The sequence below is a fragment of the Miniopterus natalensis genome, chromosome 12 (assembly GCF_054644295.1).
Source record: "Miniopterus natalensis isolate mMinNat1 chromosome 12, mMinNat1.hap1, whole genome shotgun sequence".
Lineage (NCBI taxonomy): Eukaryota > Metazoa > Chordata > Mammalia > Chiroptera > Miniopteridae > Miniopterus > Miniopterus natalensis.
Window position 1 is genome coordinate 64,546,263 of NC_142092.1, and position 27,445 is coordinate 64,573,707.

At 52.2% G+C, this 27,445-nt stretch overlaps 1 protein-coding gene across 4 annotated transcripts in view; it reads right to left on the minus strand.

The window, feature by feature from the left end:
• Nucleotides 1-27,445, minus strand: part of RGS3 (regulator of G protein signaling 3) — a 107,820-nt gene that overhangs the window by 43,897 nt on the left and 36,478 nt on the right. For 2 of the 4 annotated variants that reach the window (XM_087822877.1, XM_087822878.1), the window contains 5 exons: nucleotides 27,239-27,435; nucleotides 24,836-24,919; nucleotides 19,445-19,556; nucleotides 14,924-14,967; nucleotides 9,416-9,538 (listed from right to left, as the gene is read on the minus strand). In XM_087822877.1, the coding sequence (XP_087679003.1) occupies nucleotides 9,416-9,538; nucleotides 14,924-14,967; nucleotides 19,445-19,556; nucleotides 24,836-24,919; nucleotides 27,239-27,435 (560 nt within the window). Of the gene's footprint in view, nucleotides 1-4,220; nucleotides 5,071-9,415; nucleotides 9,539-14,923; nucleotides 14,968-19,444; nucleotides 19,557-24,835; nucleotides 24,920-27,238; nucleotides 27,436-27,445 lie in introns of those variants that run through there. The other 2 variants (XM_087822879.1, XM_087822882.1) reach the window with 2 other exon arrangements.

Genomic DNA, 27,445 nt, shown 5'->3' on the forward strand with positions numbered 1-27,445 from the left:
AATTCTATAACATGAAAGTTTAGAATCATGTGACCCAATTCAATTCTACAACATCTACTAAGGACCAGGCAGTCACAGAAAAAGAAATTATAAGACCTCCATTGGCTTCCAAGGAGCCACAGTCTCGCAAGTGAGACACATCTGCCTGCCACACTGTGCCGAAGATGAACAAAATACTGTGGAAATGCAGAGGGGGACACAGGCCTAAGAAAGGTGTCTTCAGGAAGTGCCAAGCCCTGAAGGTCAGGGATTGCATCCGGCAGAGACAACAGAGGGAGGCAGGCAACAGCAGACAGAAGAAACAGCCTAGACATGAATGTGCACAGGGAATTTGGGAAGGGGAAATAGTCCAGTGTGGCCAGGGTGCGAGCACAAAGCAGGAGGGCGATGCAACCAGGGAGAGCCTTGAGAGCAAAGCTGAGACCTGAGCCTGACTCTGAAGACGATGGCCTCCCACACTGGTCTTGAAACCTCCCTTTCCCCTTCAACTTGGATGGTCTGTGATTGCTGGAAAGCAGTAGGACAGAGCAATCAAAAGCAGGTGCTCTGGAGCTGGGCCGCTCAAGTTCCAATCCCAGCCGCCACTAGCTGTGTGACCTTGAGCAAGTTTCTTCACTTCTCTAAGACAGCCCCTTCACGTATCGACTGGGTATAATGGGAGTAAAGGTGTAAGGGGGAGAATGAACCCCGTGAGGCTGAATGAGGGTTAAGAGGCCATGTAGGTCAAAAGCTTGACACTGGGCCAGACTCGCAGTACATGTGCTCACCGAATTACCTAGTGTTATTGTTCTATCCTTAAACCAAAGATCTGGGAACAATTTGAAGGATGGTGGCCCTATTCAGAGAAAGGCTTGAGGTGAGATAAGGTCAAGACAGGCTCAATGATAAGGTTGTGCTGTCTTTGTTAAGAGCTAAAAAAAAGCATAGCAAGATGGCTGAGTCCAAGGGCAAGATGCAGAAGAAAGCAGTCTCTCTATAGCCAGACAGGCAGCAAGGAGGTGGGAGAGGAGCTGGAGAGACTGGGAAACAGCTGAGCATTTTAGGAAAGAGTCTGCTTCTTTGGGGGATATCTGAAATCCAGTCCAGTTACTTAAGAGTTGAGATTTGAAATCAGTTAGCAAGATCTGGGCCCAAAACCTGGAACAGTCTCTCCCCACCCTCGACAGGGCTCAGGGTCGAAGGCCTTCTTCCAAGACTCACGCTCAGCGCACCTGGCCTGAACCTGAAGTCATTCCTTTCTGCCTTTGGCCAATGTCCCATTGCCGCCAAGTACCCCAAGGCTGTGTCTGCTGATCCTCTCAAATGCCAGACTCAAAGGGGAAGGGAGTCACCCGACAATCCCAGTGCCAACCCCTACCCCACCCCAGCCTGTCTGAAGGAGCTCCACCTTGTCTTTCATTTCAGACTTTTCAAATCTTGTGTGAAGCTACTGATCCTTTCAGCCTGAGCCACCCCTCAGGAATATGAACTCTGGAAGTGCCTTCTCCACTGTGTGGAGAATACTGCATCTCACCTATTTGTCCTGAAGCATCCCCCCCTAGAGCTTAAAGGGCCGCAGCTTCTCCATGCAGGAGAGTCCCCTCCTGCCTCTTGCTGGAGGAGAGGACTGATTGCTCTCACTTTCATCCTGAAACGGCAAATCTCTGCATTGGGAAGAGCAATGGATTGGGTTCAAAGGCCTTGGCTTGAGAACTAGCTCGGCCTCTTAAGTCTCTGAGTCCTAGTGCCTTTCATCCACGAAACCAGGCTGCTGGGAGGCCTAGGGGAGATAATGCCTGGGGGCCAGGTTGCCATCTCCGAAGCCCTTGCTCTCACTGTGGGGGGCCCTCCCCACAAGATGAATCTCCTGCACCTTCACTTTACAGAACCATCTTGGTAACGTGTGCAAGAAATGAGGATTTTGGTGACAGAATTTATGAAAAAAAAATTAAAGAATAAAACATAATAGACAGACATAAATAAATGTCATCATTATTTCCAACAGGTCCCAACTCCCAAAGGGCCAAAAGGTCCAGGGCCAGCAGAGGCCCCCCAGGTGACTGCGTACTGGAGAGGCAGAGTGTTTCAAAAGACCCAGAGCCTGGGACACATGAGAACAGGATCAGAGGGTGTAGGGGGAACTAAAAGGATCACTTTGTATTCAAATCACACAGATGGCCTTTTCAACAATACATGCTTGTGCTCCCATCCTCCCAGCTCCTAGGGCCTGAGACACCAAACCAAGACAATTGGCCCATCAGGAAAGAGACCATTGTGTGTGTTTCTCAGGGTGATTTATGTGGAGGGAGGGGCTCGGCTGTGTTTCCCGTGATTATGACTCTCAAATGCAATTCTGATCACTTGTGTATCTTCCTGGACCGCCAGGGTGGATGGGGGTGCTGAAGAGCAGTGGCCACCGGTCAAATTTCATCTTCTCAAGCCCGAGGAGCCAAATTAATTGAGTCATCCATTTGAGAGGCAGAGCAGCAACGGTACTTGGACCACAGTTGCTGGGAAGACGGGGTTCTTCCCGAGTGGATGTCTGCTTTCCCAAAAGCCAGCGGGCGGAGGACCCTGCCGTGAGCATCCGCCCTACTCAGCAGCTTACTGAGACAAGCTGAGGGAAGAGCCCTGTCCCCAGCGCTGGGTGCTCTGGGTCCTCCATTTCCCTGTGCCCAGAACTCCCGTCCTCGGCACCTGTCTGGTGGACAGAGGTAGGTCACCAGGTTCCAGAGAGACAAGCGTGCTGTCTTCCCAGACAGGTGGTTCTCCTGCGCCCCACATTCCCCTTAATGTCATTCTGTGAGGGCATCAAATGAAATCAAGTGCGGCTGCAGGACTGTCTGTGCAGACCCAGCTGCTCAGCATTAACCCTGCGCTCAGCCCTGGCTGACAGACACTGTGTGTCACTTGTCCCACTTCAGGCCCAGTCTGTTCCCCTGCTGGGGGCGGCCTGGTCATGGGCAGATACATTCCATTCCCCATTAGACTGCTGATACCACATGCCTGGTCTTTCCTAGACTGGGAGGAGGGCAAGTGGGAGGCAAGGGAAGAATCCTCTTCTGGGCCACCCTTCTCCACAGCAGTGGAGCACACTCACCAGGGCACAAGACCCTCTCTAAAGACACTTACGAGGTCTTACAGGACATGGTGCAAAGTGTCCAGGGTCTGGAGCTTCTCTGGTCTGAGCCACCTCTCTAACCTCTGACCCCCTCTTCCCATGCAAGTGACCCTGCTTCTGCACATCCCCCTCGTGGGTAAGCAATGTCACTCACACCTGTGGCCTTGGGCTGCCCTCACTCTAGGTCTCCGCAGTTAGGAAAGGGTGTGAGAGCTGCCCAGCCCTGGGCTCCGGTGGGGGCTGCAGCAGGCAGGGAGCAGGCTGAGCTCTAGTCACTGTCCCCTTGGTAGGTCTCTCTTTAGCCTTGTGGCAGGACAGTCCCCTCTGGAGTGCTGAGCCACACCTAGCCCTGGTCCCTGACTTTAGAAGCTGTGCAGAAAGAAAATCCAAATCAGTTTCCGGAGGGCTGTGTTCCAGCTTCGGACCAGACCACTCAGCACAGGATGGAGGGAGAGCACAGGCACCCCTGCTGCGGCGGGGGCTGTGAGCTTCCCACCTTGGCCAGAAGCAGCCCCTGCTCCCAGCTTCCAGAGACATTCCCAGAACTCAGCGCTGGTCCCTACCCAGGCCTGGCAGGAGGGGGGTCTGGGAGGAAGGCCCCCATCCTCACCTGCGTCCACTAAGAGAATACAATGAAGGGGGGTGGGGGGGGAGAAGCAGGGAATTCTCTCTACTCACTCCAGAGCCTCTACCACATCCTGGCGTTTGGCCACTCCCATCCTCACCTCCCCAGCCACCATCCAGGACAGGCCACCACTGCCCCTCACCTGAAGGACTAAAGGGACCCCTAATGGATCTCCTCACAGCCACTTGGGCCTCTCCTGAGACTGATCTAGAAATGTGCCTGAAAATCTGCGACTCCCTTTCTCAAAAGCCTTCACTGGCTTCCCACTATATCCAGAATAAAATCAATGAAATATTAACAACCACAGTCCTGTGCGATCTGGCCCCCACCCACCTTATCTGCCTCCTCGCTAAGCTCCAGCGACAGTGGCCTGGTCCCGTTCCTCCCGGATGCCAAGCCTTCCACCTCAGGTCTCCGCAGGCTGTCCATATGCCTGGAACGCTCTCTCCAAAGTCCTTGACTGCCTAAGTCCTTTCCGGCCTCCAAGTCCCGGCTTAAAAGTTATGATCTCCCCTACTCCACCCACCCCCCCACACAGCAATCTAATTAATGTTCTCTCTTAAAGGAATCCGTTCTTTTACTTCATAGATTATCACAGTTTGCAATCACGAGTGTGTGTGTGTGTGTGTGTGTGCGCGCGCACGCACGTGCGTGTGTGCTAATGTTCATTTATTTAATGTGACTCCCCCACTAGGACAGAAATGTTGATAAGAGCAGAGACCAGGTCCATCTCATTCTCTACAGTATCCCCGGCTCCTAGCGCAGAGCCTGGCATAAAGTAGATGCCCCCCAAAATATTTGTTGAATGAAGGAAGGAAGGAATGAGTACAGATGCATGAATGGGTAAAGGCGTCTTCGGGCAGTAGAGGGTCATGGCACTGTTCACCACCGGGTCTGACCTCTGCCACCCTCTCCTGCTGCCCCCAAGGCAGGCGCTGGAACCACCAGAAGCCCAGATGCTGTTTCAGCTCCTTGTTCCTTGTAGGGAATGTTTCTGAGTCTTCTCCAGTTGGGACTTTCTGATGCCAGTCTGCAGGTGCCCACAGGACCTCTCACACCACTGCAGTCCTTCTGATGCCAGTCCACACACACCCGTGGGGCTGCTCCCTTCAGATGACCCTAGGCCCACCATGTTGGTCCTCAGATTTGGGTCCAGTTGAGGTGAGGTTACTGTGTGGTAGGGGATGCCCAAGAAAGGGTTAAGTTGCCAGGAGCAGAGTCCTGCCCTTGGGTTTGCTCAGCCAATCAGAGTCTGTCCTGATGAGGTAAAGCTTCTATCCTGGGCAGCATTGGTAGCGTTGGCCAGCCCCATCTCCTGCTGGAGAGGGCCGTAAGGGTGGAGTTTCTGTGGAACCAGACAGAACTGGAATTAGCTTGCTGCCCGCTCAGGCCTGGGCTGCCTGGCTCCAGGACCTGCCCCTGTGCCTTTCTAAGGTGCTCAGACCGACCCTGGCACCTCCATCTCCGGGGTCCTGTCTAGCTGCCCAGGAGAGATGACAAGGTGGTACATGCCTCAGCATCACATCTGGGAGAAGTCTTACAGCCAGAGTGGACCCAGGAGTCCTCAGTTTCCCTGCCTGGGCCCCGGGATACAGCAGTTGGCACAGGAAGTGACACGGAGCAGTTGTCACATGGGCTCAGAGCAGATGCATTCAGCTTCAATAAACAAGGCCACTAGATGATTCTTCCTATACAGACTCAACTTTAGTAATAATAATTCACAGAGTTCTTCTTGTGCGCCGCTTTGCTAAGCGCATGACAGGAGTCTACACGAGAACCCTATTCATCCGTGTACTTTGCTGATGAGAAAACTGAGTCTCAGAGTGGCTCGGTGCCTCGCCTGAGGCCACGGAGTGGTAAAGCTTATATCTCCCGTATCGTTTGCTATGCTATTTTTGAATGATCTGTTGGCATATCTGTCTCCACCGTTGGACTGTGTCTCCCAAGGAGAGAGTATGACAGATTCATCCGGGGATTGCCACCATCAGGCCCAGGGCGTGCCCTGAGAACAGGGCAGTACATGCTGTCCTGTGCCCCCTTCTCATCCATGGTGGCTCAGTCAAAAGCCTACTCTCCTCAGACGCTTCCCGATGCCCTGTCCAACTCTGTGCACGTGGTGGGCTCAGTGGAGGGTCAATGAGTGGACGACAAATGTGCAGCCAAGCCCCCACTGGACTGCTCTTAGGATCCATCAGGCATGGCCTTTAATGATCAGATTGGCACTTCACATCTGTCTAGTTAGAGAATTCCAGAAGGACATGAATCAGGTCTCATTCATCTCTGTGGCCCCAAAGGACCTAAACTAGCGTCCGGCACAGAGCAGGCATTTATTATGTATATTTTATTAAACAACCAAAGTAATATGTAGCTGTCTGTCCCTACTAGCTTAGAAGCTCAATGGCCACAGGTAGGACCACCCGTGAGTTATTCTAGATGAGACTCAGGGTAACATGTTCCGTGCAGAGAGTTTAGTAAAAGCTACTGCGGGAGGAAGAAGGAAAGTAGGGTCCCTCCAGGGTTAAATAATGAAGAGAGGGGCAGACAAGGAGGGAGAGGGAGCGGTGAGCACAAGACAGAGGCCAGGGCGCAAAGGGGGTGGCCATTGACTTCTGCAGAAAGACGGAGAGCAAGCAGGCCAGTCCCAAGCAGCCTCCCACCTGCCGTGGCCAGCTAAGAGTGGGCAAGGAGAAGCAATGGATTCCCCAGAGAAGAAACGCAGCCCCCCTGCTGCCTGCCTCACTGTGTCCACCCTGCCACAACCGGGCCCCCCACCCTGCAACCCACAGGCCAAAGGCACCTCAAAGACAGCACAGAAAGCCTGAGCCTGCCCCTCTCCACCCCCAAGAGAAAAACAGACCTGGCCCCTAAGATAGCAGGTTTCACAGGCAACTTCAGGGTATATAGCTCCCTAATGGGGCCGGATGACCCCAGGTCCTCAGCTTTCGTGATAATTGCAAAGCTTGAAGAGCTGGAAAGAGCCACAAGACCAGTGCTCGGGTGGAATCACTGTGGTCACAGAGGGAAGCGGTGGCCAAAGGTCACACAACAAGTAGTGGCACACCTGCCTCTATCCTTTCAGTCCGTCTTGCCCTAATTCCCTCTGTCCTTCTCAACAAGCATTTCATGTTCAGGGTACATCACATTTGTTGTTTTGCAAATTTGGGGAAAACTTTGTATTCCATGAAATGTTTGAAGAATCCCCATTCAAAGGTGTCAGCAAACACCGCTGAAAGGAACAGGGTGGAAAAGGGGCAGCATAGGAGTTTGGGGAGGTGCCTTGCTAACCCCTCTTTCCCCTGAGAGGCATTTGAGTGGGGGCGGGGGCGGGGAGTGGCTTGGACAGTGGTCTCCATTGTGCAGCAGAAAGAAGAAAAGGCATTAAAAGTCATGCTACTCAGTCAGGACAATTGGTCAAGCAGGGCTCTCTTTACTTAAAGAGCAAGAAGCTCTGCTTGGCCTTCCCTCTTCTGTCCCCTGGAGAACAGCAACCCTAGTGGAGAGGCTGTGGCCCAGCCCTTGGCGAGGAGGTTCCCAGCCACCTCTGTGGCTGCCAGGACCTGATGGAGCTGAACACAGGGGAACACCTGTGGCTGGGTGAACAGCCACCTGGGCTGCGTCATAAAGGTTGCTTGCAACTATATGGGACTGGAGAAAACCCTATTTACCAACCTTTCCTCAGGGAGCATTCTGTGAGTGAGCAGAAGAAATAAGTTGCTAAGACTCTGTAATGTGTATGGTGGGAGTGGGTAGAGTTGGGCAGCAAGACCCCCAAGGGGCCTGCAAACAAAAGACAATTACATAAGTGCCTCCTAAGGAGGGTGGGCCGAGTGGGGTGTGTGAGGCAGAGCTGGGCCCAGGTCTCAGGGGAGGAGGCAACTCTGAAACTATCCCAGCAGTTAGCCTCTCCTTCTTTACCTTTCTCCTACCCAGCAAACAACTACTCCACTAAACACATGCTTAAAGAGTTTTAATTTGCCTGCCCAGGATGCCCATATATGTTGGTGTGGCCCAGAAGCCAGGCCCCAGAGCCTGGGGCCCTTCCAGGGTCAGTCAGCCAAGCCCGCAGCCCCTCAGGGGCTAGAGCGTGTCTCAGAAACCCAGGCTGTATTTAGTTGACCGATGGTGACGAGGTTCCCCAAGGTATTGAGAAGGCTGTTGCCAACACACTCCAAGCCCAAGAACTCTGAAGCTGGGGCAGAAAGAACTCTTTTCCCCAAACCAGAAGGAGCTAAGCCGAAGCCACAAGAAAGCTGGAGGACAAAAGTTCAGCCATGCGACATCCCAGGGGCTGTCCCAGTGAACAGGGAGTAGCCTGGCTTCTGACTAAAACCAGCCTTGGATCAAGAGTGCAAGACAACCTATAGCTTCCACGGGTCTCTGTTCAGTAAAAGAACCTGACCGTGGGAACCAGCCAGCCAGTGTAGCAACAAGCGGCCTTGACGGACAGAGGTCAGGGCAGTGCACTGCCCACAGCTATTAAGTGCCTACTGCATACCAAGCACTGCTATGAACTATATGTGCATCATCTCCTGTAATTCTCACAACAATCCTTTGAGGGGGGAACTATTGTCCCCAGATGAGGACAGCAAAGCTCCAAGTTGGTATAGTGACTTGTCCAAGGTCACACTGCCAGTCAGTAGCAGAGGGATATACAAAAGTCCATGTTTTTCCCACAGTCCTCCCTCATCAGTTATTCTTGCCCCTGGCTAGAGTGAAACAAGATAACAGTCAAGTCTGAGGTTCTATAATTCTCAGAGGCTTACTCCCTTAGGGAGTAGCTGGGAAGCTGCTGTGCACCACTGCCCAGCCACCTCTTCCCGACCTTCTGCCCTCAGCAGACCCCACTGCCCCCGCCGTGTGCCTGCTGCCCTGGCACGACAGGCTTGAACACCAGGAAGAAACAAGGCCAGCGAGCATACAGGCTGCTGCTCTCCATTACCCGCTTCCCTGTCCAGACCAGCCGCCTTGGCTTCCTTCACAGTCGATCAGGCCAAATCCCAAAATGGCCACAACTTTTAGCTAGAGAAGGGACCTGAGCGAATCACAAATGGGGAAATAAAACTGTGCCTTGTAGCCGGCATCTGGGTGACAAAGGTCCAGCTCCCACCCTGTCCCCTCCACAGGCACGGGACCAGCTGAGGGGGCCTGCTCCACAGCAGCCTCAGACGGCGTCTAATCTTCCCTGATACTCCAGTTGGCCGGCCTCTGGTCCCCAGCAAACTCCACTTAGCTCCAGTGCGCTGTGACCTGTATCGAACTAGGACAGCTTCTGCCGCAAACATCCCCTCCCAATTATTTCTGCCTTAGGCCAGCATTATCCACCAGTGTGCTGCCCCTGGCACAACCAGTCCAATGGCAGAGGGGGACCACATGCCCAGCAGCAGCAGGGAGGCAGCCCAAATTAGACCTTGTCATGGGCAAACCAAAGAACACAGCCGAGAACTGATGGGTCATGCTCAATTTGGCTCTGTCGCTCTACCCGAGCAATGTGAAACTCACTCAATACACCCAGCAAAATGCCAAGGGGGAGAGACATTCGAGCACAGTCCACCCTGCCAAGAGCTCGTTGCCCAGATCCGACTCCTGAGCTCAGACTGGTCCCAAGCTCAATTCGGAGGCTCAAGGGTCCAGGCCCCTGAGGGGAAGCCAGGCAGCCGAGGCTGGGCGGCAGCCGCGGGCGAGGCCCTTACCTTGCTCTGTGGGGGCGAGGCCGCCAGCTGTTGCTGCTTCGCAATGTTCTCTGACAGGCACCAGCACACTCTCTTCTTCTGCTCCTGCGAGTGCGCTTCCAAAGTGAATAAGCACTCTGCCTTCTGACGTCAGGGAAAACAGAAAGGGACGGTCAGGGCTGCTCCCTGGTTCTGGGGGCTCCCAGGCCCAAGCCCATCCCTGGGCTCCGGCGGGCGAGGCTGCCGCAGGGAGCGGAGTGCCCACTAAAAGCCACAAATGCACACTAATCCCCGGTGACATCGAGGCAGCCAGAGGAGCAAGGAAGCTGGTTGGGGGGCCAGCTGGCGAGCCTTGTGCCCACAGGTTGGGGGAAGGGAGGGAGGCGGCGGTTCCCAACACAGTGGAGGCCTATGGAGAGCCACAGAATAGAAGTGGCGAGGTCACCCCCGGGCACAGGCAGCACAAAGCAGCAGCTGGGAGAGCACGTGGGGAACCCAGAGGGCCAAGGTCCCCGCTCCTGATGTTCTGTGGAGCCGGGACCCCCTCCCCCACCCAGGGCGCACTCATCTGATCACCAGGCCAAGGCTGGATGGGTGATTGACAGGCATACCAACAGGAGCCTTTGGAAAGTCTTTGGTGGACAGTCACGTGGCCTCCTACGGCCCCACTGCCGCCTGGCCCATGAGCTGGGTCTGATCCATAACTTCAGCTCCATCGGGTGCAACAACAGTCCCTGGCACTGCTGTCGTTTAAATCTCACTTTGCTATTAAACCTTGTTAAGTGCTGCAGTCTTGTCTCCCCAACTAGACTAGAAACTCCTTCTTGGAAGGCCTTTTTCATCTGAACTTAGCGCAGTGCTTGGCAAGGGATGCCTCGGTAAGCTCTGGCTCCCTAGAGGGACTTCTGGAATAAGGTCAAAGCCAGGGCAGCGAGGCCTGAGGGTCAGGGGGCTGCCAGGACCCAGGCACTGAGCCCGAGGTCCTGAGAGTGTGCTGGGGCGGGGAGGGGCGTTACAGCCGGCCCAGTGCTGTCATCCAGTGCAGCATGCTCCGGTCAGGGGATTAGGAGCTCTTTCTGACTCCGCTGGAATTTGATTACAACCTCACAGGGCTGCGATTAGATGAACTCAGCCAGGGAGCTAAGAGCGTGAGCTGGATGGCTTGAAACAGAGAAGACAGTGTTTGGATGCAGCCCTTCCGCGCCGTGCAGTTGGCAGGGCTGGTTTGAATCCCAGCTTTACCACTTCCTAGCTGACCACCTCGGGAAAGTCTATAAAATGGGAATGATGATGCTGTCACCCCCGTCTCAGCGCTACTGGGAGGCAAGTGACGAGAGCCATCTCAGGCCTCAACAGACAGCAGCTACTGCTGTCGTTGCTCAGTACTTCATCTGTTTTAATACATATTTATCCAGCACCTGCTCTGTGTCAGGGATTGTACTAGCCCCTGGGGGGAAAGGGGAAAATAAGAGAGTCAGAGCTCTTGCCCTCAGGTTGGGAGCAGACAGTAAACCAATAAACAATTAAACAACATGATTCAAACTGTGAAAAGGCCGCAAAAGAAGAGGTCCCTGTTAGAGCCTGGTGGCCAGAGAAGGCCTCTGAAGGGGCCGCTAGGGTGAGGCTTGAACAACAAGGAGCCAGCAAAGAAAGTGCTGGGAGAAACTGTGCTCAGAAGGAACAGCAAATGCAAAGGCTCCGAGCTGGGTGGCTATTGGTATCATCTAACAGCATTTGGGAGCATTTTCTACCATCCAACACAACCCTCGGGTGGGGGCACCTCCCATGTTAACTGTTCCCTGGATATAGCCATTCCTCTCCCGCCCGAAAGTGCTCAGAAGCGGATCTTCCAAAAAGCATCAAAAGAGATAGGGAAGAAAGGCCTGCCCCCAGGCTTCTGGGAACTGGGTGGATGGGTGAGGCAATCCTATCACTTAACAACAGGTCCCCTCCACATCCCAGAACCCCCAGCCCACTACAGAATAGGATACACCCAGCAAAAGACCCCAAGATTCCCCAGGGAGAAGTCAGGTGGGGCAGGAGACAACCAGCAGGCCCTCTGCTCCCAGTCTCACTGTGTTCCCCATGTAAGGGGAGGGGTGAGGCAGGGACTATGGCCCCTTCCAGCTTGGAAAAGGCCATCACTCCACAAAGCTGGCCCTGGCTGGAGCCTTCTAGATTCTGCCTCTACCTTGCTGTTTGGATTTCAGCAAATCCTTTAAACTCCCTGAGCCCCAAATTCTCCCCTTTCAGTTCTGAAGCAGGAATTCTGCCATCATAATTCCTTTTATCTAATTAACAATTTTAAAAAGCACTTTCCCATCTGTGATCTCAAGAAAGGCTTCTAATCTTAAGGACCTACCCCAGGCCTGGCCCGGTGGCTAACTGTTTTGGATGGGTACACATTATCAGGAAGCCCTTGCTCCCAAGGCTCCTCTTGAGCTGCTGTCTACAGCTTTGAGGCTGACCTGGCCAAGAGAGACAGCATGAAGCCAGTTCCCTCCAGGGAGGCTGAATTCCCATCCACCTAAATCTGTCTAAATCAGGCCGTAGTGCAGTCCTGGCTGCCCCTGCACGTGAACTGTGGCTCTTAATTCACTGTGTGATCCAACCCATCAGTTGCAAGCTGATGCATACCCTGCCCTCAGTAGCAGGCTCCAGGGTCAAGGGTGTAAGCTACCCCGAAGGCATTCTTACACATCTCATTCAGAGGCAGGGCCTCTTGACTGCAGTGTGGCCAAGCACAGACCTCTCCAGGCACAGCAGCACCTGGCCCAGACCTCTCCATTCCAACATGAGCATCCCCAAGTCCAACCGGGGACCCAGCTCCTCTTGGCCTCTTTAAAACTCCAATCCTGCCTCACCTCCTTGTTCCTAAATTAATATTATCTTTGTAAAAACTAAAACCTCTTCTTCTACGATTTATATTTGTTCACTTGCTTTGACAAACATCCCCTCCTTTAATTCAGTTCTCCCAATGGCCCTGTGACACTGGGAGGAAGAAAGGCACAGCTGCTACCATTTTTCAGATGAGAAACCAGGGGCTCAGAGAGGTCAAGTTGGCGGCTCCAGGAGGTCCTCAGGAGAGGAGACGTTCAAAGTCTGTCTTTGTCTCCTCCAGAGCCTGTGATCTTGCCACATTTGTATAACTGCATATGTACATTACAAAGAATGTGAGACATTCCTCTTAGCTTTCTTTTTAAAAGATCAATAACTCTAATGGGGAGGAAATGAATATGGAAAGCTCTCCCCCTGTTATGAAGCTGACAAAACAACAGCTCCCATTTATTGAGCACTCACTGTGTGCCAGGGTCTGAGCTAAGTGCCTCGGACACAGCATCTTATTGAATCTCATTTAATCATTACAACAACCTTGCAAAGTAGGCTCATTGGCCTGGTTTCAGAGAGGAGTATGTGACTTGCCCAGATCACTCAGGTAGGAAATGTCAGAGTTAGGATTCAAATCTAGGTCTTAACCCCAAAGTGCAGACTGAAATTAATGGAGCTGGAATCAGATTCTACGTTAGAGAATGGCCCCTGGCTAACGTGCACTTTGACCCAATGCCCCTAGTACTCTGAAGCCAGTAGTGGGCTGCATCTGTCCCATGGATTTGCGGGTGCTGAGGGACACCTATCCAGGAGAACAGAGACCTCAGGGCCAAGGACTGCTTATGGGAGCCCCACCCAGGACGTGCTGCTGGGGCACAATCAGAGCAACTGCCACCCAAGCAATTGGGGCTTTCTCAGTGCAGTGGAAAACCCTCTCCAAATCCTGACTCTCTTGCCCTGGCTTCTCTGGGTGCCACCTGCCTGTTAGGCGATGAAGGGAAACCACCTGTCGGAAGGTCCAACTAAGATGCGAGTTCGGGGTTCTCCGTGGGATCCAGAACCATGTGTCAAGCCTGTCCCAGGCAACAGGGCAAACAGTTTCCTCTTGTCTCCATTACGGACGGACATGCCCCTCATAGACAGCAGCCCATTAAGAGAAAAGAGAGGCTTCTGGCTGCCTGTGAGCTTCAATCCCCCAGCCCCTTGGAGTCAGATCACCTGGCACTTTACTGAAATAAAAGGCCCCAGATCAATATCCCTTCATCAGTCTTTGGAAGGCTAGGAGGTCACAGCCCCCAGGAAACAAATGAGCAGAAGTGCTTTTCTCTTGGAAAAACAAGCCCAGCTTGGCAAGAAGCTCTGTTGGCATTAAAGAGCCTGGAGCTTCATTTCAGGCCCTGCCACAGAGAATCGGAATCCAGAGGGGTGATGATGGAGGGGCCAATGCGCCGGCTCCTCCCAGCCTGGCTCACAGCTTCTAAGCTGCATATTGGCTCTGCAGAACTGAACGCCCGCTAGCCCTGAAGTGCCTACACCAGCTACTCCCAGTGCCTGGTGGATGTGCTGGCACAGGGGAGGCAATCCTATGCCCTCGGGTTGCCATTCTAGGCAGCCAGGGTCCCCAGCTCAGCTCTGACAATGGGCACTGCCCTTTGCAACTCTCTGCTCTCCCCTGTAGCCAACTTATCAAATGTCTTGTTCCCAGAGGTCTGTTCACCCGAGGGGATTCTCTCAAAGGCCTGCACCTCTTATCTTAGCCAGGAATTGAAGGAATGACTTTCAATCACAAATGACATACACTCCTCCCTCTTGGCCAGCCAGTGTAGACTATGCTCCACCCACAGGGTGTGGCCAATGTAGACTTTCCCACAGTCAGGCAGGTTCCCAGGACTGTTGAGTGAGACAGAGGCTAGCAGAAGCAGAGGACAGGAGTGGGTCTAATGAATGAATCCTTGCTTGGGACAGAGAGCTCCCCTGCTCATATTAGCAGAGACACAGGTTGGGAATAGAAAATTCACTGAAAGTCTAAAAGAATTTCATGGCTCAGTAGCTCTCAGCTTTTTCATTACCAAGAGCCTCCGATTAAACCTCTGGTTTAATGATATTTTATCTCCCAAACCATATCAAGCAATAAGCTGTTTGCCCAATTTTGCTCAGCAAAGGCATAACACTGCCCATCCGAGATTCTGATCAGACTGAGATAACCAAGAACAGCAATCACACTGAGGGGGGCCTTCAACCCCAAACAGACACCTGATGTGTTATTTAGCCTGTATTATCTGGCTCAGTTAAAGGTACAATTACCTTTAGGCCATTTTAAACACTGACAAGACCCCTAGGAGGGGTCTCAGGTGGTACTTTCTGGAAAAAGAAGAAGAAAGAGGCAGGCACTGGAATTAGGGTAATCTCCAGAGGACCGGCTCCCACCCTCACTATGACCCCTGCAGGAGTGGAGCCCAGGAGGTCCTGAGCAGGAGGCCATAGTGTCCTCCACTCTTCTACATGAAGGTAAGAGACACAGGGGCAGGGATGGCTGGTTCCTATTCTATAGGGCAGGAAACCACCATGCCAGACCTGCCAGGACCCCTGCAGGAGTTGGGATGGAGGGGGCATCAGAACCCTGGACTAGGACCCATCCCAAAATCTCCCCTCAAGCTCCAGGTCACATATGTTTCCTCAAAGTCAGAGAGAAGGGCTCACCTCTGCTAGATACAGCACACAGAATTTCAGGTCTTCCGAAGAACCTTTGGGAGCAAAAAGTGAGACTTGCATTAGAATTGGCTACTGTCTGAGCAGTTTGCTCAAGCGCAGCCAGCTGTCTCACCCAGAGGGCTGTATGTGTACTTCCTGGGAAAAGAGAAAGAAGCAGGCACAGGAGACAGGGAAATCTCTGGAGCAAATGCCATTTAGCAACTAACCAGGTTGTGGCCCAGCTGTAAGGCCTGTGCCTGTGGTTCAGTGCGACTCAAGGAATGCTGAGATAGCACCCCTAGGAGAGGCAGCCAGGAGCCCGCTCTGGGCATCAAACAGCCAGCCGATGGGAGCTACCATCCACCCCAGAGGTCTCTTCCTTTCTGTGCTGTGACACCCACCACCGCCCTCCTGCATTACCCAACCCTTCACTGAAGTTTACTCCACCTCTTGGTCTGCGCTCGCAGCACTGAAGGGAAGGACAGAACGGGGGCAGAGCTCAGCACGGCTCAGAGCCTCGTAAAAGGCTGACGAGCCTCCGGAACCCAGGGTGCCAGGAAGGAGCCGCAGCTGTGGGAAAGCAGGCAGCAAGGTTGCTGACCGGGAGAGACCTCAGTCCCATCAGAAACCCTTCTGAACATGAGGCTCAGCTCTGACTCTCCAGAGTGTGGAAGTGGGGCAAGTGTAAAGGAAATGGGACGGGGCCATTTGGGTTTCTATCTAACACTCCAAATGCTTTTGCCATTTTGAAATGTAACAAGGAGCCATCTGGTTCCTGGGTTGGCCTTCCCACTAACAAATATTTGGATTAGTTTAGGAGGGATCCCCAGTCAGGGGCTGTGTAGGGCCCAGAGGGGCTTCCCCACCCAGGTCTGACCTTGCTGTCATTTTTGAAAAGTCCTCTTAAGCCTGGACTGAGATCCCAAACTGAGCCATTCACCAAGGCCTCTCTACCCTGCGAGACAAGCCAAGAGGATTAGCCTCCATTTTCCAGATGCAGACACTGAGGCCCAGGAGGGAAAACAACTCATACAAGCCATAGAGTAAGAAAGTGAGAGCTGAGATTTGAACCCAGCCTGCCTCCACAGCCTGCGCTCTGACCACCATGTGACACTTCTGCCCCCAAACCAATTTACTTCTCTGTCATTCCACCAGGCCATGTGCCCTGAGGTAGAAATGTCTCCCTCTGCTCACCCTGGCAGTAGCACTGAGGTGGACTCTGAGGATGTGTCCAGAAAATGTCACCTACTAAACTTAACTCCAAGCATCCAGTGGCTGGAACCTCAGCGGCTGAGTTTTCAAGACTGGGCACCTGGCTCCCCAGGGTGGACGGAGAGCCCAGGAATCAGCTAGACATTTCCAGGCCATCCTGAGAGAACAGAGCAGGCCAGGAAGACACACTGTGGGCGGGATGCTGGCTGCTTGGGAGGCAGAAACACAAAGAGCAGCAAAGTCAGTGGGCGGCAGAGGCAGGAAGAGGCCACAATGGGCCCTGGCTGACCGGAGATGTCCCAATTGTTAGCGATAGCTCTCCGCCTGTTCCCATTACACTGCGATGCAGCCCCAATGAAGCTTGGGGAGAGCTGGGCAGGAGGGCAAGACAGATTTAAGCAGCCACCAGCTTGGAGCCCTGGGGGAGGAGGGCACTCCCAGCCCCTAAGCTGAGGCAGTGCCTCTGGTCTCTTTCAGTCACTCATTTGTCCACCCAACACACATTCCTTGAGCACCCATGATGTTCTGGGCCCCATGCTAGACCCTGGGAGTATGCTTTTCCAGCGGAGATAAGCACCCTTCACACACGTCACTCAAGGGAGTCCTTGGTCCCTGGGTGGGGCTGATTCTCCTCGGCCAGGGAGCAACCCTCACCAGCACCAGCCTGCAGGAAAGGCTGTGTGTGTTCCTTGTTTACCATCTTCTTTGCCCCAAATTGAACTCTTCACACATGTTGATTTGAAAGAAACAAGAAACCTAGGAGTGTGAGTGATGTTAATCATTCGGCCAACAGAAGCTGCAGCTGAGCCCCAAATGCATCTTAAAAGCCTCTCAGGTTCTTGCTGCTGCAGCGGGTCTCTGGGGGCACAAGGGAGGCAAGCAGGAAATCGAGCACCAGGGCTGGGACATTGGGTCCTGCAGCTCCAACTCCGACTGCAGGAGAAGGGGTCACTGGACTTCTGAGAACCCCAGGACCCACGGGGCTGTCTCAGGGGACAGGGTTCAGGGGAGGAGACAAGGGCTCCACCAATGCCTGGAAAGAAATCTAAGCAACGGAATGTGCACCCTGAGTGCTCAGTGTCACTGAACCATTTCCTTTGCTCTCAGCAGCTCATGGGCTCCCTGGAGACCCATGTTCATTGTTTGCTCACAGACACTGCTGGAGAAGGGCAAGGCAATTGGTCTGCACCAAACCAGCTGCCCAGAAGACCCAGGGCAGGCATGTGCACATGTGTTGTGCACACGCACCACCACCCCCATGCCAACCCAAAGGGCTCTAATAGCATGGTCATCTCTCCTAAGGAGTGCTGGCCTGGGCCACCCTCAGCTTGCCATCTGCGGGGAGAGGATGTGGTCTCCAGCCCCAGGAAGCCATGCCTGCACAAGGCTGTTGCTCACAGGAGCTCAGCATCTGAAAAGTATCTTGGCAACACCTCAAGGCCCTACACCACCCACCTACCATGACCATTCACCACCCAGTGAGGACGGAACTCACCCTGCCTCTAACTTCAAACCTTGGGTCTGGGGACCCAGGAGGGGAAGGTCCAACCAATTACCAGTCAAGGCCCCCTAAGGGGTAAGGGCTGGACCTATGGGCACTGTTCAGCTTCCCACAGCCACCTCTGGATCTGTCTGGGAACATCAGGGCTGGGAGGGAACACGAAGGACTAGCCCAAGAAGCCCAGAAAAGGGAAAAAGTCAGCTGAAGTTACATAGCACATCAGCAGCAGAGCTGAGCCCAGACCCCAAACTCTCAGCGGCTACCCTTGGCTCTTCCATTGCCCTTGCCACTCCTCCCATCCCAAACCCTACCCAAGGGACAGGCAGTCTGAGTCCCACTTCTTTTCCCTCTGTCCTTTTAACAGGAGGATGGGCGCTGTCCCTCAATAAGAGTTGGGCTCTATAATCAATCAGCCCATGTTACCAAGCACTGCCCCCCAGTGCTCCTCACAGCTAAATGGGTCCCCGATTGTCTGAGCTGGGGATGGGCAGATGCACAGAGGAAGAGGCTGTATAGCATGTGTGTGTGTGCGTGCGTGCAGGGGGCTGGGAGGGACTCCACAATGGGCATGTAGGGGAAGCTGGTTAGAGGGAGGGAGGAAAGGGCAGAGCAGCAGGAAGCCAAGGACAGTAGCTCTCACCTGACCCCCTCCCATGGGAGCTCCCTGAACCGCCAGGGTCTGAGCTGAACTTGCTCAGAGGGCTGCTCCTCACCACCGGCCTTGGTCAGGGGGAGCCTGGCCTCTGAGCGAGGTGACTTGCTTTTTCCCCTCAGTGGCTGCCCTGGTCAGTGGGCAGGAGGAAGGCAGAGGCAGAGAAGAAGTTGTAAGTGACTTCCTGTGGGGTGGCGAGATGGAGGTTCTCACACTGCCTGGTGTCTAAGGAGGAAGGCCAGCAGGAGCTGAGCACATAGGTCAGGTTTGCAAATAGGCAGGAAGTTTTCCTGGAGCAAAACCCGTCAAAACAGAATTCTTTCACTGGGTAATATTTTCCTCCCTGCCCGTCAGCCATGCTCAAACAGGTCTGTTGTTGTTTTCATAATCTGGGAGAGGAAATCAAGCCCCTTTCAGCGGAGACCTCAGGCGCCAAACCAAACCGCTCAGCAGATACTCCCAGCTGGCTTCCCGTCCCAGAGCGGAGGAGGGCACGGTGGAAACTTTGGGGTAGAGGTTCACTCCACGCTTCCACGTGCTCCTGCCTGCCAGCCCCCAGCCGCATGTTCCTGGGGCTCCGCATGTTCCAGGTTCCTGGGGCTCCGGCCAAAGCAATAAAGCTGAGTGGGGAAGGAGCAGTAGTCTCTTGCTCTGAATATGTGTGGTGAGTGCAGTGACAACTAGCATTTACTGGGCAGCTGGTGTGGATGAGGCACTTTGCATATATGACCTAATTTAATCTCCACAACAACCTTCTGAGATACTATTGGTATCCCGCATTCACACATGAGGAAACAGGCTCAGAGAGGTTGTGTAACTTGCCCAAGGTCACACAGGTAGTGAGGGGCAGGGCTGAGATCTGAGCACAGGTCCAAGTCCAAAGCTCTTCCCACTTCACTCCCTAGCCTCTCTAAACACCTGTGGAACAGAACCTCCCTGCAAAGGTCGGGGTGTACAGGAAGGCTTGCCAGCCTAGAATGAAATACCAGTGCCTGGGAGCCCACCAGCCCAGGGGCAGGACCTGACCACGCATGCTTAAAAGCTCCACTGGCAGCTGGCTGCTCAGCACCAGAAGGGCTGGACCCAACCTGAGCATCCAGGCTGCTCAGAGCAGTGGACTCAGGACAAGTGGGGAGGGCCCAGGGCACCTTGGGCACAAACTTACCTTCCTGAAGCTTCACACTCTGGAGGTAGAGGGGGTTCCTCAAGACGTTGCAGCGGCCCGGCTCGTCCTCCTTGGTGAAGAGCAGCAGATCCGAATAGGCAAAGAGTGTCACCTGTGTCAGGTGACAGCAAACAGAACAGCTCTTCAGCTGTCCCGAGACCAGGAGCCACAACCGCCCCAAAGGTCCAGGGAAGGAGTCCTCATTGTCTTAGGCAGAACCAGGAGCAGACTAAGTGTGGCCTCCACCAAGAGCAGAGACCTCACCTGGAGTCAAGACCGCCCCTTTGCCCTACAGTTTTCTATAGCTCCACTCCTCACAAACAAAACAGAACAAAAACATAAACAGAACAAAAACCACTGAGCCTCACCTTCCGTGGCAGATGGCCCCTGCAAGCCTCTCCAGCCTGACACCCCCAAGGCCCACATCTCTGTCTGAAAGCCCCTGGAATCTCCAGCCCAGCACCCTTGGCTTAGCGCCTCCCTGGAGCTGCAGGATGTCCTGCATCTGCTTGTACTGGCCTCTACACATCTGGCTGAAAGAGCACTGGACCTGGACTCAGAAGTGACAAGGCTCTATCCCCCTAAGGAGCCATGAAAACTTGGTTAAGTCTCCTGAGTTTTCGCATCTGCACAAACGTGGGAGTCCCTGCCCGGCTCCCTCACCGGCTCCTTCACAATCTCTGAGCTGACAGTGAACTGAAGCATAGTGCAACGCGAGGTGCTATTACCAAGTTCCTTGCGGTAATTTTAACTGCAGGAACCCGCAATCAGCTTAAGAAGCAGCCAGTTACTCATGCTCCAATGCAGACATAACTTTTATCTCTTTTATGCACTAGCTGCTCCAAAAATAAAGGAGAACGCTATTTTTAGACATTATAGGTAAACCAACAGGCATGCTCAGCATATTTTTGTGCCATGAAAAATCCACTTGATTCTCTAATGCCACTAAAGATTACGCTGTTCTTTGTTGTGTAAATCCTGCAGTGGCCTTTAGTCAAGAGCAATGAAATCCAATTTTAGATTCTTCGAAGAAAACAAAATATAATTATGTGAACTTCCCTTGGAGGTGTCAAAATCTGATGCTTCACCTCTTCTGAAGGAAGCAGAGTCAGCCAGCAGAGCTTGGCATTCGCTACTAAGGGCCACAGGGCACACGTGTTGGATTGTCACTGAGGTTTAAGAAGCCAGCATGTAGACGTTTAGCTATCAGACTGTTAAAGATGACCCAACTCGACCTCTGACTACCCCACAGGAACCCTGACAAGGCTATACAAATATGGACCTATAAGGATGTTCTCAGCAATATTTTCATAATAAAAAAAGTACATAAACTGAGGTTGAAGAGGGGAAAGGGAGTCAACTATACACACAGAAGGAGACTAGACTTTGAGTGGTGAGCACACAATGCAATGTACAGACAACGGATTATAGAATTGGACACTTGAAACTTACATAACTTCATAACCAATGTCACCCCAATAATTTTTTTTTTTTTAATAAAAGTACATAAACTAATGGGAGCAGAGAGTGGCAATGATGTAAAAATAAAGAATAAAATAAAATAAACAATAGAAGAGTTAAAAAAAAGGGTATAAACACCCATCAAGAGAAGATGGGTAAAATAAATTACGCTACTTTCACATGGTAGAATGTTATGCAACTACTAAAAGAATAAAGTAGAGCTATGTGGACAGAAGCTGAAATCTGTCAAAACAGTGCCATGTGCAAAAATACCAAGAGTATAATCCAATTTTGTGGGGGGAAAACCTATAAATCTGTCTATATTTAACATTTTTTAAATGTCTATGATACCACACTCTTCACTCTGGGGAGTGGATTTTACTTCATACATTTCTGCTTAATTTGCATTATTTTGCAAGGAAAATCTTTTACTTTTGTAATTTAAAAATATGTAAATATTTTCCAAAGGACCACTTGACTTCTTGAGCATAGCAGAAACACAGAGGTCTGAGGGAATCTGGGCCACAGAGTCAATAGGAGGCGTTCTTGGGCAAGAGCTCTCACAGGCTCTGGCTCCTCTAATGGAACCAAACAGGAGGGTTCTGGAACCCTGGGCCGGAGGGGATCCTATTGGGGATGCTATCCAACCCCCTTCCCACCACAGCCCTGTCCCAACACAGCCTATCAAAAGTCGCCATTTGTTGAGCACTTACTTTCTGCTCAGTGGATCCTTGCTTGTATATAACATCATCGCCCTCAATTACAGGTGAGGAACCTACAGCTCTGAGAGGTTAAGTGACCTGCCCAAGGCCACACAGCCAAGGACCAGGTCAGGTCTGGCTGACCCTGAAGTGCTCACTATACAGAGAGGTAGCAAAATGCCTCCAATTGTCCTGTTCCTGAATGGGAAAGAATCCAAGCAGGGCCAAAAATGAGGAGCGAAGGAGACCAAAAAATAAATGAAGTTAAGGGAGGGGAAGAAAATGATCTGAGAGCTCAGAAGGATTTGAGGGGTCAGCTGCCTGAGGAGAAGTCTTCAAAGTCCAAAGAGTGAAAAGGGGAAGGCTCTAAGCTCACCCAATACAAGACACCCTCAGGCTGCCCAACCCACGGAGGGAAAGCTGGCAGTCACCTGTGGACCCCTGAAAAGCTGGCAGGGGAAGGGTTAGAGAAGACAGTCTGTTAGGAGCCTATAAAGTCAAAAATTGGCCCAGGCCAGAAAGGACTGGATAGAGGGTAACTGCCCACACGCAAGGTGCAAAAAGCCCCAGGCTGCTGCTCTGCCCCTATTCCCAGAGCTGGAAATGTGGTCTAGACAGGAAGTGATTAAAGCATGAACGAAGAATTTCCCCAAAGGTCGGGTCAGGGAAAGGACAGAGCTGGCACACGGCTGAAGGCAGGGCAGAGGGGCAAGCATGCCAGGGGAGGCAGGTGGGCCCCTCTCCCATCTCACCGGCATCCTGCGGACTTTGCTTCAGCAGGAGCCACAGCAGCCCACAGTGGAGTGATGCCCATCTCCATGGTCCTATTACCTGCTACCCACCAGGTGTCTTCCCCACACTTGCTCCAAAGACACATCTGTTTGCCCAAAGAGTCATGGGTTGAGGGATTGCTTGGTTAGAGAATCATTGAAACTCGGAGGGTCACTTCTCCCAAGTAACCCTAACCAAGCCTCCTCCAGGAATCTGGCCTAAGGGCAGGGTTTGCAGAAAAGACCTTAGTGCCTTGGTTAATGGTAAACTCGGTGAGTCAGTGAGGGTGTGTCTGTCTTGGGTCCCTTAGTTTTCTTGGAAGCTCTAGCACAGGGCCTGGCTACACTGTAAACACTCAGTGCCTGTTGTTTGAATGTATAAATCAGGTTACTCCATTATGCTGATTTGGCACATTAATGAAGTCTGTGACTTCCCAGAGGGGGTGTGATGAGGGCAGTTTATGGTGTGGGTCTGGACCAGCTCACAGACGTTAGCAAACTGGAGCATGCTCAGAGCAAAGACAGGGGCAAGAACCAAGGGGGAATATTCCAGAATAAAGATTCCTGCCAAGCGTAAGGGGGAACTTTCTACAGTTTAGCACTCTCTGTTAACAAAACCAATGTTTGGAAGGACGGCCTCTGCAGACTCAACAACTGGCTGCAAACCCAGCTGGAAGTTGCAGGGAAGCAATGAGAAAATGACGGCTCCTGAGGACTAACCAACACCAAGATTCTATGAACTTATTCAAGCTCCTCTTGGGCTGCTTTATATTTTTGGCCTGAATAACATGACAGGTTACCAAGACGCACATATGTGCTTCCTTATTTATTTTACTTGTCTTCAAATCGCTTCTTTCAATCTTCAAAATCTTCTTGGCTCTAAGGCTCCAAAGACCCACTAGCAAAGAGCTTTGGGGCAGACTGTGATCAGGTTATGGCTTCAGCTTGTTTGCTGGTTTGTGTTTAAACAAACAAGCCAGAGGCAGCATGGGATCATGGAAAGCACTGCTGAGCCAGAGATCAGCGTGCTAATCATGACTCCATCCCTCATGAGCCTTGAGACCCTCAGGTCCCAGTTAATCTCACTAAAGCCTCAGTTTCCTCATTTACAGAGTAGGGACAACTGTGCCTCTCCTGGGGGTGCTGAAGAGCTCACTGAGATCTGGTGAGTGACATGCATGCACAGTGAGGGTAACATAAGTGCTCGGTGTTTGCAGACTTGGTGAGTGGACAAATAAAAGAGCAAATTTAGACTAACGTATGTATCTTATGCCATTTCTAAGTGCTTTCTCTGGAATCCTGTGAGTTCAGAGCCCCACCTCACCCTGACCCTGGCCACCTGACTTCGCTCCACCACACCCTACTGAACACGCACAATTCCACATGACGTCTTATTCCTAGAACTCAAATCCCCCTCCATAGATGAAGTTTTCCTCCCATGAAGTCAATTCAGAAGCTGTGCCAAGGTTCTCAAGAACACTCCCCAAGAAGAGGTCTAGAAATGTAGTGAGCAGTGCCAGTGTGGTAGAAATAAGCTTGCGGTCTCCCCAGGGAGCTCCTCTGAAAGAGACGATGCTCATTTGGAATATATGAGCTCTGGTCTGCTTGTTCAAAAAACAAAACAAAAGCAGCCTCCTGCTTTAGCCGCAATTACACATAATGTCCCAGAATGCTGGGCTGAAAGGGCCCTTAGAGGTCAGCTGCCTCAAACACACACACACACACACACACACACACACACTGTTGAGATGAGAAGACTGAGGAGGAAGGAAGAAGTCATGAGTGAGCCCCCAGGTAGCCTTGAAGATCCCAGGGCTCTGACCTCTATGCCCAGGTAGGTTTAAGCTCACAGGACCGAGCTGGAGCCTGGCTGGCTCTGGGGATCGTGTGGGTAAGTGAAATTCCCTGGGTCAAACATCAGCAGGGGCCAGCTCCCCAGGAAGAGTGGCCTGATCTCCACACCCTGGCCTCTGAGCTAAAGCCCAGGAGAAATTTCAGACTTATCCCTTCGAAGAGGATTTGGGATTTGGGTTAATACAGACCCACAAAACCTGCATAACTGATGCTCCTCTAAAAATTCCCTTGGGCTAACAGCTTTTATCTTCTCACCTACAGAGGCACTCATCACAGCTGGGAGGGATGGCCATCTCTTCCACTTCTTAGAGGAAGTTAGGACCATGGGATGTCTTCAGGGGCTGGGCAAACTTTCTAACCACCAAAGATGGACTAAACAGCTTTGAAAGGTAGTGAGTTCCTTACTGCTGGAAATGTCCAAGAAAAAGCTGGGTCACCATTTGGTAAGGAGGGCGTGGAGGGAGATGGAGGACTTTTCAGATTTGTTCTGCCCTGAGATAGCACAATCCTAAGACCATCAGGAAGCGAGAGAAGTTAGGGGCCTGGAGGATGGCCCAGGAAGCCCACCAGGACACCCCACCGGGAAGGGCACGTGTCAGGCTTACCTCAGCAGCCTTGTTCCTTCCCTCGTACAGCAGCAGCTCCTCTGACAACAGGAGGGTCCGGGCAGGGTTACAAAGATCTAAAGGCTGAAAACAAAGTGGGCAGTTCAAAGGGGCCTGATGGAGATGGTTGGTGGGGAGAAGAAAGACAGCTTGACAAAGCCAGACACGGAAAAGTCTGCCAGCCCTCCCCGCTCCCTGAGAGCCCACACGCCCCCTCACACACAGATGGAAACAGAAAGACAAATGGTCTGGTCCCCAGCGGAACTGCTGCTGCCACCTTCACCGCCACCCTCACCGCGAGCGCTGCGCTCTCGGCAGGAAGTCCAACCACGTGCTGCAGGCCTCCCACCCCCGCCCCTCCACCGCTGGGCTCCTGGGACTTCCCAGGCCCCACACGCCCCCATCTGTCCTGCTCATGCCTCGTGGGATGGTCCCTGCTGTGAGGTCCGGGCTCTCAGGATACCAAACGGGGCCAGATTTGGTCACTTGAGTCCCTTCAAAGCCAGGCCAGTCCCTGCTCTACATTCACTGCCTCCTTCTCAGGCATCAGTTCCCAGGGACCAATTCTCACCCAAACCTCTCACCCTACACCACCACTCTGCCCCATGCCCTGCCCACCCCAGGGAAAGCTCCCGAAGCTCTGGACTACCCCACAGGACTCATCCTCACGACTGCATATTTATAACACAGCCTCCAGGCACCTGGCCCCAAGCAAGGTGCTGGGGGAAAGGTAATGAAACAAATGTCAACTACACACAGCAACATGGATAGATCTCACAAATCATGTGAAGCAAAGTAAGCAGGGCCCAAGAGAACACATGCAGAATGGTTTCATTAAATAACATTCAAAAAGAGGCCAAGCCAAATGTGTTATTTAGGAAAGCACGCAGAGATGGTAGAACTAAAGAGAAGCAAGGAAATCACTGTCATAGCGTCAGGCCAGCGGGTACGTCTGCTGGGAGGAGGGCATTCCAGTCAAGGAGAGATAAACGTGGCCTCTGGCCTGGTGGCACTGGCCGATTCCTTCATCTTAGTGCATAGCCGCTTTATAATTATTTGTTAAACTGCACATTTAACTGTTGTGCCATTTTTTGGTTTATATATTTTATCATTTAAAAATGTTTATAACTTTTTAAAAACTCACTTTAGCTTTTTTGGAAAAATTAAAAAATGAAAACCAAAAATAATCCCGGTGGATGCCAAGACCTTTGCGGTTACACCCCAAGAAACAGAAGAAGCCAAGAGAAAGGCAAAGGGCAAGCCCTACCAATGGAGCTGTCTGGGAGATGTGTCGCCTGCCAGAGGTGCGTGGTGCCCTAAGAAGTGTATCTAGGATCCACTAGATGTGACAGGCCTAGAATCAGATGCTGGGAAGACCAGAGAAGGAAGTAATGGTCAGAAATGAAGCCCTTGGGACATTGTCACCTCTATGCTGCTGATGAGACGATAAACTAATCAAGTCTTTATGAACAGCAATTTGTCAATATGTATAAAGAGCCTTTAAATGTTTATGATCTATGACTCAGTCATTTCACTTCTAAGAATCTCTTCCAAGGAAAATAATCAGAGAAGCAATTCATGTACAAGGATTTTCATCACAGAGTTATTTACAATAGCAAAAGAAGCAGACATAAGTGTCTGAATAGGGAACTGGTTAAATAAATACAGCACATCTATATAATAGAACAGCGTGCAACCACTACAAACACAGGCCCAAAAAGTATTTAATGATGTGGGAAATGTTCATGCAATTCTCATTTTAAAAAGTCAGCAGGATATCAAATGTACAATAATGCCTGTTTGGGTCTTTTTTTAATGTGCATATGCACACAGAAAAGACACCTAAATGCTCACACTGGTTATATCCTGGTGGTGAAATAAAAAAGATTTGGAAATGGGGAGGAAGAGAGGGAAAAAGAGAGGAAAGTAGGAGAAGGGAGATTTATGGGGATCTCAGGCCGTCAGCTACTAGACCAGACGTTTGCTTAGAGCGAAGAGACCGGACAAGATGCCAGACCTCGAGGCACTGCCATGGTCACTTCCAAACGACGAACCACTGGATGGGCCAGGAAGCAGAAGCCTCAGTACACAGGCACTGTGACCACACAACAAGCAGCTGGGTGTGCCTGGCCTGGCCCCAGAGAAAGGGGAGGCTGGGGGGAAGCAGGGAAGGGACCCCCTTGTTGCTGGGCTCCCCTGCCCCCACCCTCCTGTTCCACCTCTTAGAGACCTGTGCTCCTTCAGTATAGCCCCCAGAATCCTGAGCACCTGAAGCTATTTGTCTTTCCCTAAAGTGAGGCCCCCAGTCCTGGAATGAGGCACCATCCCTGAGCCCTGAGGTAAAGGACCCTCCTCTTTCTTACCTTCCCTTGAGGGAGTGCTTGGGGCCAGCCACCAGCTCACCTGAACAAAGACAGGGAAGACCAGGACCTTGGGAGCTAGAGTGACATAGGTGCCATAGCTCGAGTGTGGGGGGTGTGGCCTCATGACTGAGCAGTTCTGGTAGTTCCCGTGGCCCTTCATGGTCTGCACCGTCTTCATCAGCCGCGACTTCTTCCCCAGGCCTGTATAGGACTTCCCTTTACTGGGACTCCCTGATTCTGCAGAACA